This window comes from Larus michahellis, chromosome 14 (assembly GCF_964199755.1).
Source record: "Larus michahellis chromosome 14, bLarMic1.1, whole genome shotgun sequence".
Classification (NCBI taxonomy): Eukaryota; Metazoa; Chordata; class Aves; order Charadriiformes; family Laridae; genus Larus; species Larus michahellis.
Genome location: NC_133909.1, coordinates 5,082,689 through 5,095,048, shown reverse-complemented (window position 1 = coordinate 5,095,048; position 12,360 = coordinate 5,082,689). Strand labels below are relative to the sequence as shown.

General features: G+C 40.6%; 1 protein-coding gene across 2 annotated transcripts in view; it reads right to left on the bottom strand.

Moving 5' to 3' along the window:
• OGFOD3 (2-oxoglutarate and iron dependent oxygenase domain containing 3) overlaps nucleotides 1-12,360 on the bottom strand; it is a 44,957-nt gene that overhangs the window by 3,470 nt on the left and 29,127 nt on the right. For both annotated transcript variants that reach the window (XM_074607514.1, XM_074607513.1), the window contains one exon: nucleotides 9,459-9,582. In XM_074607514.1, the coding sequence (XP_074463615.1) occupies nucleotides 9,459-9,582 (124 nt within the window). The remainder of the gene's footprint in view (nucleotides 1-9,458; nucleotides 9,583-12,360) is intronic.

The following is a 12,360-nucleotide window of genomic DNA, read 5'->3' as shown; positions in this document are numbered from 1 at the left end:
AGAGCACACCACAGCAATTACTGCAGCACACCAGAGCATTTAGTGCTTTTAACACTTGGACATACAGCCCCCATGTTAGATAAAAATACATTTTGTGGGTACTTCTATCCATGCTCTTTCCTCTTTTCTGCCCACAAACACTTAACATTTCTTTATAGTTGTTCCCAAGTGGCTTCAAGATTTCCATCAGGCTGCCTAGTAATCGAGGAGTGAGCTGTACTCCAGCCTAGTCCCCACGGAAGAGTGCTACAATGGACTAGAGGAAGTTCCTCCCACACAAATGCACTTGTTCTGACCTTTCTTATTAGAAGAGCAAAACACCAAAGAATTGGAAAGATTTGCAGTGACCTCAGAGCTGCAGGAGCCTGTTTCTAAATGATTAGCTTGCCTGCATATCTCTACAGGAACAGAAGTAATCAATCCTTGCCTTTCATCTCTGTTTGACAACAATACCTCAATCGACAGCTTGCTTTCTCTACTTTCCACGCTTGCTCTACTTTGCAGCATTAAGTGCTAGAAAGTGCATTTCAAGATGGAGTTTGGTCCAATAAAAGCTCAGCTGCTGAGCTGCTGTTCCTTGCAGACTGCAGGAAGTGTTCCTGTGATGCGGTCGGTCCCCTTCCCAGTTCACAGATACACCTCCAGCTCTGCTTCTGTATGAAGATTAGTCATGAGTTTCAGCCACAGGTGGAGCTGCTTCTCAGTCCCTTCTTTCTGCAGCCCTTAAGCATCCACACAAGTTTTTAAGACTTAAGAGTAAGCAAAGGATAAATTATATTGGGGATGAAAGAAGTAACAACATGGAGAAGTCAGGTGCAAACTCATTTAAATACACCACTCTCTCACACTGATTCAGGACAAGAACTGCTAACAAGCTCAGCACCACAGCATCCATCCAAACTGCGCCCGGTCTTCCGTGGCGCTGACACAAGTCAAGCTCTTAAACGCTGTCAGGCTGAGAAAGGCTTGTGATGTGAAAAACAGGAGAGGTCTCAACTCCTCTCACAGGGAGCAAGACCTTAGTCCTATTAGAGGTAACCACTTATTGTCCTGATTTTTTGAGAGTCAGTTTTTGCACTGATCCATAGGAATCATTATTTCTGAAGACATGCAAGTGCCACTCACAAGCTCCACTGCTATGAATTTCATATGATCCTAATTTAGATGAAGCAACACCATTATTTTCAGGAATAATACTCTAACAAGCAGCAAAAACAACAGATATTTCAATTTGCAGCAATTATGTCCCATTTAATTACTCAAACAAAACCCCTGTATTAACCATGAGCTTTTGGTTTTCCCTGCTTTTGCTTTCCTAGGTTTTAATCACATCCATAATTGCCCCTTTAGCAATGAATTCTTTTTAGGTGTACTCACAAAATATAAGCACTGGAAGAAGCAGCATACAGGTGAGAGAATTATGCATTCAGCTGTGCGTCGCAGTAAGTCGTCAGTATTTCCATAAGGTTTGCTCCCAGGAGATTTTATCCATGTTGAATTTTAACATCCAGTTGCACTTCCATAAACAAGCTGCCTACGATTTGCTACCTAACCCCAGTATACACGGGAGGAATATACAAAGGGAACAACTTTCAATAACAACTATGCCCTCGACACATAACTGTGACTTCAACAAAACCACTCTCCCATTTGTTTCCTTGTCTCCAAAATGAAGCTAGTACTGACCTCTTCTAAAAAGGTTACTGCGAAAATTAATTAGTAAGCACCATTGCAATACTTTGTAGTTAACACACGTTGTGTTTTACAAGTATTGTAAAAAAAAAAATATCCTCTGTTGTCCTTATTCTGGCAAGAGAAAAAGTAGCAAGGCATGCCAGATGAAATTATAACACAATGGAGGGAATATATGAAAGGATTTTGAGATCCATACAAAATATTAACATACCACAATGCTTGTAAGAAAAAATACTACAAGATTATTACATCTCTAATATTATAAATTAATTGCATAACTTAGGGAACTGGACCAGATGACATCCCAAGGTCTCTTTCAACCTTTCTCAAATCAAGGCCAACTGTTAAATTATATCCAACTTTGAGTTCTATCAGGTTGCTCAGGGTCATATCATTAGCACATACGAGTGCAGCATTCAGATACTGACGTTTCCCAGGTCTGTCTCAGACACGCATATTTTGCTACCCTCATGTCTCCTGTGCTTGATTTCTGGGCAGGGGGCATGGAGTAGATGACCTCCAGAGGTCCCCTCCAACCTCAGTTGTTCTGATTACTCATGGGACAGGCCATTCACATTAATATCATCTTTGGCAATCACTTTGTGCTTGCAGCTCGCCTGTTTTGCCACTGGATTCCAAGCCCCTTCACACTCCCATCCTTCACATGAGACTACCCCTTCTGCTTTCTTGGCAGCATCCTTCTGGCCCTTCCAGTTTAATTCGCTCCCAAGTTTCCTCGTAAACATCTTGGGTCATGAGAACATCAAGGAGAAACCGCAAGTTACATGTTAATTGCCTCAACCAACACTCAATCATGCAAGGGAACAATAACCATCCCCTTGCTGCCCTTCCTGGTCTGCTTAAACTGCGCCTGGAGACCAGGGAAGGGCAGGGGCTGCCCCCGCCTGGTGCCAGGACAGGGAAGGGACACAAAGCAGGGCTGGGGGACCATAAGAGGTCTCACCTCCATCATCCACGGCAGCTGGATGGGGGCACTGGGAAGACCGAGCTGCTGCTCAGAAGGAAATGAAGCAACTCATCTGCCTGATTAAAAAGGAAGCAGGAATGGTTTATTTGGCACTACAGATCTATTCAGCATCTTTCATCTTATGCACTGACAGCTTTGACTGTCTGCTTAACATTTATCAGTTGTAAATGTCGGTCGGTAAAGAAGGAAAAACTGCATCTCATCTGCTGAGTGACACCAAGACAGAAGCACTGCTGGGGAAACTGCACAAATACATTTCTGTTCTCATCCTTGTCATCTGTTGAGGCTGAATTAGCAATTAATCGTAATGTAAAGTGTCCAAGAAAAAAACACCATATCATTAGGCAAGTAACTGGATAATACTATTTTCTATAATTGCACAATAAAACTTATTTAACATATATACTTATTCAATTACTTATAAATAAACGTTGAATGGGGAGAGCTTTAAGCAAGTCCTTACTTAAACCCCACAAAAGTAACCTGGAATGACAAGGGCGCTCATCTGGGGTGAAGAGAGGGCACAAGCTTCGATGAAGAATTTTGCTACATGTATGCCAAGCACAGAAGCATAAAGAAGCCTGGGGCCTAAAAACACCCCAAGCCTGCAATGGGGATCTAATGAAGCCTAGTTACAAGTTTGTCCCAAATTTATTTACTAGACATAGAAATTACTTGCTGTTATAAATAACAATCACTGATGCACACAGCAAATTCTCCCCCAGCCAGCTTGTCATTTGTAGAAGTGTTATCAATCCTTTTAAAAGTACTTGCTGCTATTTTAAATTCAGAAGCACCTGGACTGAAAAGTTCCAAATTACAGTTTCTAAAAGAAAAGAAGTGAACTTAATTATTTCCTACTAAAATTACATGAGCATTTTTAGACGACTTCAACAGAATCCCTGCCTGCTTCTCTCCTATCAGCGCAGTTGGTTGTTGAAAATAAAAGGAGTTTCTGCTCTGTACATTATGTTCAAAGGTGTGACAACCTAGCGAAGTATTTAGAGGTCTCTCCCCAAATCACAGTTAGAGTCTCACTGAGGCCTTTTGGCTCCATTTCTTCTCCCTGCAGCCAAGAGAAGGCAGGGACATCACCTCTGCTCTGCCTTCCAGGTCTCCCCTCTGCTCTCAGCCTCCCCCAGCTGATACTGCCGGCCCCGCTCTCCCACACCAGGGCACTCTGCGCACCTGCAGGAGGTTTCCAAGTCTGACTCCTACCAAAAGTTGTCACCAAGAGAGGCCTTTAAGAACAAAGCATTGCAATTCCAATCACATGAAACACCTCTGGATCATCTATTTTACTTTTCTTGGCCTTGCTAAGTGTGTCATATTTAATAGAGTCAAATCACACAGATGCCAGAATCCTAGGTTTTGGACTTTCAATAGAGGAATAAGTCATCCTTACATTTAGTAAGTCACTGAAGCATAAACACAAGGGTAACTTCTGCTGCTCATTGCTTATTCAAAAAGTGGCCTTTAAACAAGAAGATTTCATGATAGCACCTACGGTGTGTGACATTAACACTCACAAAGCTTAGGAACCAGGAACTGAAGCATCATTACCGAACTATACAGCGTAACACAGCTGAACCAGCAGTTAATTTGGTATTTTGTTTTACTTTATCTGTTACATCGCCTGAATTTCATCAAGCAACTGGCTGAAACTGATTTTCCTCTGCTCCCTCTTTATGCCTTCAACTTTGCTGCATATTTGTCTAGCAGTATCAAATCAAATTTGTGAAATATTGGCTTGCATAAGCTTTACATAAAACAAAGTCCTGTGCAGCAAGCAATGAAAAACAGATAAGGTGCATGCTACATGTGTTCATTTATAACTAAGTATTTTACACCAGGGAAAAAAGCCTTAGAGGCCAGTTCTCAGTATTGCCAATGCTCTGTGGAACTGTAACACAAGACATCCGTTTAGCTCCCCCGACACTCCTCAGTCCTTTCAACGGTCCAGGCAGTGTAAAGTCACCCTTACCGCCCTCAGTAACAGATGCCCTCAACAAAACAGTGTATTTTGTATGAAGAAGTTCATATAAGCAGCGTGTGACATGCAGGTCTGACCTGCACCTCCCAGGTACCCATTGTTTTATGGGCCCAGTTAAAAGATTATTTCATTTAACACCATCATAAACCTACCATCAAGCACCACTGGAATACAAAACCAGAGTCTGGAAGACAGTTGTCTTTCCACAGAAGACAAAACACAAAGCAAAAGAAAACCTTCAGAGTTCTACAAAGAAATGAGGAGCTATTGAGCTATTTTCTGCGTGTTTTTGTCACAATTGCAACAAGTCCTCCTTTTTCTACCACTTCTCTTTGCAATCATCTTCCCAGTCCCAGGCACAATTTGTGATTAGTGTTGCAAATCAGTAAGAATTGCTCTCCTACAACCTGCAAACTTCACATAGCTCGTTATGACTGCAGCTGCTAATGCCAGCTCCATTTATTTTTCTCTAGGACCAAAAGCTCCTTCTGTGGATTTTTTTTTTTTTAATCATTCTCAACTTTCAGTTTGATTTAACGTCACGATGTGCTCTAGTTTTACTGACTGGAGCAAAACTAAACCTAGGAATGTTCAATTATCACGATCTAGACCGGATCTGGATGACGCAGATCGGATGTAGAGAAAAATCAGGCTACCTATACTCTAGGTGGGGAAAAAAAAAATCCCCTGTGCCATGATACAAGAGGGATTACTAAATATATGCCTTTAAACACATTTCTCACACCGTGTGTTAATGGTGTTGTAGGACTTCTGAATCTGGAAGTATTACTTTTCATGTCATTGCACTTTGTGTCACTCCCCTGCACTCCCTCACCCTTTAGTATTCAGTTCCTCCAAACTGATTTTTTTTTTTAAAGACCACAATAAAATAAAGATATGACAAATTCCCACCATTTAAAGTACTGCAATTATTCTCATGATTACAGGATCTGACAGGCATGTGATATCTAACCACTGCAATAAAACTACACTTATCTCCGTGAACGTACACACAGACACCCTGAAACCCAGTCCTGCACTATGAGAGGGCTATTTGTGCATTCTTAAATGTATGCTTTTCCTTACCCCAGCAGAAAAACTAATGGCTCAGGCTTTGAGCATAGACTTTTTTCCATTCTAAATGAAGGATAACCCAAGTTCCCAAATAGCTCATACCTTCATCTCAAGTATTTTTACACTTTCAGAATCACACACTTCTGACAGCTATGAAAATATGCAAAGTTTGATATTCAAGGAAGAGTCACATTTCACTCTCCAATGCACAGAATTAATTTTGCACCATAAATTATTTGCTACCACAGACAGACAGAAGAAGTGATTGTGACCTTTCCTTCTACCCTTATATAATAAACAACTTGTATGGAGAACAAACACCTTTGTGAGTTGAAAATAAGTGCAGGAAAGCTGACCTTAAAATGCACATGCAAATAGGGAACACACAACTTGTACTGAGATTTCATTCCAGCTGCAGGGTTTCATCTACCCTGTATCAAAAAGTGAGTGAAGTCTGTGACCTGTCTAACATTGCCAGTCCCCAAATTCACACAAGACTCTCCAAAATTATGACGTTTTAAATACAATTCATACTGGCAAATTTAGTAGCAGCAGAAAGCATACCAATTTTATCACTGAATAAGGAATGCCTTGATGTCTGCCATTTATTCTTAACCCCCCTATATCTATCGAAGGTTATTAAACAATGTCTCAGGCAGGTAAAGGTAAGTTTTATGTGGAAAGGGCCGTGGGTTTCGTTTTGAAGGACCTCATTCTAAACATTTTGCCACTTGAACAGAGCTACCCGTGGTGTAAAGGACAGAAGAAAATGCTAATATAACACTTTGGAAATAAAATTCACTTAGACATTTAAAAGCAACAGATACAACTTCAGAACTGTTTCTTTGTCCAGAAAAAAAAAGTTTTCTTTTCAAAGTAGTATTTTACTTGGCATTAAGGATTCTCTTACTCATGGTACAGTGAGTGTCTTGCTGCAGACAGAGGTCCGGACTTAACTCAAAAGACACATAGATACTTCTGAAGCCCATCAGGACACAAGAAAAGTGTGTTCCTTAATGCCACATTTGGTTGAGGATTAGACAAAGGTCTGTACATGTGAACTGGCACCACAGTGGTGACTTGTTCACGTCCACTAAAGAAAAAATTCTCTTAGCCTTTAGGTTAACTCCTTCTTAAAGATAGAGACATTTGTTAATAACTGAACTAGACAATTTTATAGCCCATGCTACAAATTATATTGAGATTTTCACTCATATACGTGAGAATTGGGACTTGCAGACTTTTTATACAATCCACCAGAGATACATTTTAGAGAAGTGATGCGTTTTAAAATTAGGCTCCACTTCTAACAAAATAGTTTTCCCTGTCCCCAACTGTCTGGTTAAGACTGATCCTTAAGCGCTAAGTGCTATGGAAGCATTTGAAGCAGCAGCGGGACTTGCCTACGCAGCACTCCCAAACCTAGGAAATCCCAATGTTTTCTTTTTAATTGTCTTTTTTTTTTTGTATTTCAAATTACTGCTTTTCTGCTCTGCTGCATCAGTAACAATGCCTTTCTGTTCCCTACTGTAAAGCCTGACCCTTTAACAAATTACTGCTTACAGAAAAAGGAACATGCTCATTTTGGCACACGGTACCAGGTTCCCAAAATGCAGACTAACTTTGAGACAACAAAGAAGTGCCAGGTTTTGGAAATGAAATGGCATTAGCAATATGGAGAAGCTAAGTTAGCTGTCATGCACTAAAACTGAACCAGCAATTACAACAGTCATCTCAAAAAAAAGCCTGAATCTCCTACATGAAAAGGAGAAAAGCTTATCAATGCATGGTTTTAAAAGTGGGCTGGAGTGACAAGTGAAGCACAAGGGTTCAGAAGCAGCATAAAAAAACCCCACACCACGAAGAAAACAACACTGCAAAGGAACATTCTGTACATGAAAAATATATCAACTTGTACCAGCAACAGAAAACACCCTGGAGTCATTCCCTTGTTCACAAGCTGCATTTTATCAGCCAGAGGAAAACAGCCTTTATGTTGTGCTTCCCCTCTAAGGCTTTTCTCCTTGTCTCCCAGGACATCAGCAGTTATTCAGATCGCACCGCAGGTACTGACACAACCATGGGATCCCTGAGAACTGTGTTTAGACAGAGGAGTGTGTTATGAAGGTGTAACTTGCATTAAACTTAAGTTTTCTGTTGTGTACATGTAGCACATTTGATCTTTCAAAACAGGCCATTCCCTACAAGCTTTGCACGGTTGGTTTAGAAGGTGTGTTGAGCCAGCTCTGTGGCACGCTCACTGTCACTGCAACCACCCGTGAAAGGGAAGGGCCAAAAGCAGGTGCTGGTAAAAGTTTTTCTGTACTTTATCTGCACCCCCTTCCTCCCCAAGAACGACAAAGAGCAAATACCTTGCAGCAGAGCCTGAAAATTAATCGGATGGGGCTGAACGTAAGCAATTTCACAGTTGCAGACTTTTCAAAATTAAGTCAGGGGCACACTGAATACAGCAATTGGACCGAGTGCCCCCGTAGTGTGCAAGGAGACAACTGTCCTCCCAGCCACCTAGAATTCAACGATGATTTCTACAGCTATAAAAACATATTATTCTTAGAATTGCACCTGGAAAGGGAATTGTTTAGTGTGGTCCCTTTCAAAATACTGTTGGCAGCATTTTGCTAAAGATGATACTTCCAGTTTAGGGTTTATTTCCAACCACAAAAGCCAAAAATAATCAAGCACAAAATTCTTGATACCAAACCCAGAATGCGGATAATCTCAGAGTTTATCAATGCTGGTGAGTGGATCGCTATGATCCGTAAGTCTAAAAACTCCACACTCATCTCCCATTTGCAGGCAGCAGTACTCCAAAGGCAGTTCTGCTTGGGGTTACGCCTGTCAGCAGACAATTACTGATCCTGTCTTTAAATGAGTACATTTCCATCTTTCTCTCTTGGAAGAGATGGAACACAGTAGGAATACAAAGTTGTCCTTGATTATTTTTTTCCTGCGGAAGCGTGACTGGTCTTGCATTACAAAAGGTTACACTGCTGTAAGCTCAGTACGCACCTGCCAGACAGATGAGTTGAAGCTGAGCTCTTTCTTCCTAAGCATATTGCCCCAAAATAATTCCAGTTTAAAATGATCCACATTCGAAAAATCTTAAACCAGCCGTAAGGAAAGGACTTATTATGTTTTTTAAAGTATAACTGACAGCCATCAGAATGCTCATCCCTGTCAGATCCACTGAAAGCAGGTGTGGACTTATAACCAAGTTACTGTGGTTCATCATGTTACTGCAGGTTGGCAGGGCTGTGGTAATCAATCATCTTCACACCCAGCCCACTACCGTTACAGGGTATTAAGGCCCAACTTGAACAGCAAAGGAGTTTCCGGCTAGACAGTCTAAAGTAAATTGCTTTATTTGGGATTTGCTGCAGTCACACAGTTATCTTTGCTCTTGAGACGTAGGGACCTGCTAAGCTGTCATAACTGGATTGCAGTTCTAAACCCTACAGCTTTCAAGGAAGTCACTTTGTGTGGCTTAACTCCAGATATTTCAAACTGTGGCCCCATTTTAACCTTTTTTAATCTTTACTTTCTATGTAATCAATCTAAAGACAAAATGCTACGTTATTCCACAGTTACTACTGACACAAAACAAAGTCCCACTACATCTGCCAGCCCACCCAGTTAATAAATGGCACAGTTTGGCTGGTCTCAAAGCAGCCAAACCAAGACTCTTACCTGCACGAGGCTCTATCGTCTTGTTGGAACCTGTGTCCATAAACACAAACCGTCCACCACCAAAATCTTCAGTGTAGTCCGAGAGATAGAGCAGTGAAGTATAGTCAAAAGAGCCATACGTCACCTAGGAATAAGACAACATCACCAAAAATTACCAATTTCTCCTCTCATCTCTGCAGAGCACAAATAATTAAGCAGATGGACCTGATGGGTTTTTCTAATGTTCCAGATCTCATATATTTAATAAAGGCATCTCAAAGTTGAGCACACTCTTTTCTAGAAAGGATGTATGTTTACTAGTCTATTCTATTCACACACACCCTACATACAAGACTAGCACGTTAAGTTTATTATTACAGTTTCCATAATTAAAGAAGTGCTCCTATTGATTTCTGTCACCTTGTGTCTACTAAACAGCTAGCGAAACCCAACAGAGCATCAGAAGTTACACTTCTGCATTATATCAAACATACAGAAGGGCGCGGATCTATTTATCCTATTTCAAGATAAAATTTCACCATAAGGTTAACGACACCCAAAACCAGCCTTTGACTAATTATTGCCGCCCATTATCTCATCCTGGTTATAGGTTTTTGGAAACCTCACCTTTTACTCTTTCACCAACTACCACACAGGAGCTTCATGGTACCACTGAATCAGACCTTCCAAGTAAACACGCCTTTGTTGGGGGAACTTCTTTCCATAAAAGTTTTGTTTAAAAACCTTCAAATGTGACTTTGAAAAAGTCTCTGCTTCTTCTCAGCCTACAGACCAAACACCCTGTTTTTAAGTATAACAAGGTGATTTTCCTTCCTTTTAAAGTACTCTTTTTGCCTGATACATATGTTGAAGATGGAGAAAAGATATACTATATATTACTGCTCAGAGTGAAGCTATCTAAATATTCAACACTGAGTTTAGCTGATTCTGAAAATATTTCCTTTTCATATCTACATGTCACCAACGACTAAAAATATACTTAAAATCAATAGCTGTATTGTCCAGTTTCTTTACAGTATATCACAACTCGATCGAGTTCTGCCTTACACTGCCAAACAGTGAAATGCGCAGCACAGTAGTACTGTATAAATATATTGCAGAGTGTTTTGACTGACCTGGTGACTGTTAGAGGTAGGTGCTACTCCCAAACTTCAAAGTTTTCTAAATATTTTCAATTTTGTTCTAAGTTACATTCATTAGTGCCAGTTAAGTTTTGGCTCAACAGCAGTTGTACATATTATTCTGTAAGGGCAATGACTAAGAGAACATAGCAGCAGATGGAATAGGAAGACATTTTCGTTCTTCCTCATTTTATTATTTTGACCAAAAGGGCTTAAAGGAAAAAAGCCAAGTCTGGTGATATACTGCACTACACAGCTCAAATCACAAGAATGAAAGAAATGTTTTGGTGATCCCCTTCTCCTCATATTTACCCAACCCTTAGCAGGGTACCCAACCCTTAGTAGCAATACAAGGCAATAAGTGGGAATTAATGAGCACGTGGTACCGCAGCACCTCAAAACAGCCATTCTACAGCCCTCTGATCAGCCTGGCAAAGCTATTTCCACCTTCATTGATTTGGGAGTAAAACTTCCAGCCAAGTTTAAGGAAGTCTTTGGGGCAGCAAAGGCATCAGCATAGTGAAGAAGTTGGTTCAACTCATACTTGAAAGTCAAACGCATTAGACATGTTTCTCTGAGTGCAGCAATCTTTGCTCCATCAGTGCGCTCCCCATCCTCCCCAAGGAGGTTTTACCAACTCTGAACTGTCAGGATTGACTACAAACCATTTTAGCCTAACCAAACACATCTGATTTCTACAGATGATTAATTTGAGGAACCAAGTATGCTACGGAAAATGGCTTTTCTGTTCTTGTTCATTACCAACTCTCAGAAGGCAGCCAGGCCTGAGAAACACAATGCTATGGAAAGAAGGCATTAAGTTATACTCAGCTATTCATAATGCTAGAAGTCCCCTGTGTATATCAAATGTATTTGTTACTCTGGTAATGATTTCCAATACCAGCAGGGCTAATAATTGAACCAGAAGTTCAGACCATGTGAAAAAAAGCTGTCATTAAACCCAGGCAATAAGCCATGCAGGCACACTGCAGCAAATCAAGTTTCTAGAGCTCCTTATGAACAATTGATTCAAAATATACAGGCATTTCTATTCAGCCTGGTACTTCATAAAGTTAGCATGCTCTTTTTGAGCACCCTTTACCCAAATAAGTCAAAAACATGGCTAATATTTAATGGTAGATGCTTATAATGATATTTATATGATGCTTTTTTTAAAGGCTATTATAAATACAACTAATTGTCAGAATGAGCCAGCGACATTTTGCAGTATGGCACCCATGGGTTTTTGAGTGACACATGTTTGTATGCAATTAAACAACTGCAGAACATACAATAGGCCTGCAGTTACTAAGAAAGATATGTAGGACAGCATCCTCTGCTTTCCATTGCAGAAGAAGATACAAACATATATTCGCTTTCCAATCAGCAAAGGTCTAACATGGTATCTTGCAGAAATAAGAGTCAAAACTGCTGTTTTCCTGTAAGCCTGTACCTATCTCTGTGCAGATAATCACAAAAATAGCCTTGATAGCAGCTTCCAGTGTTCCATATATTGGTCGTATATATTTAGCAGACAATGTAAGACATCAATAGCATGTCTCTCAATTACAAGGGGCTGTAGGTGAGCCAAGGTAACAGGTTTGAGCAGAAAAGAATAAACTTCCTCGTATTTCAAAGACAATGCAGTCCTAAGGCAGAAGTAAGGCCTTTTGAGGTATTTCATTATATGTCTAACACTACAAGGGGTAGAAAAAGTAGAGTGAGAAGTCAGCTTGACCAGAGAGCAGCCGGTATCGGCAATGGCCTCGGAGGCAGCGGAG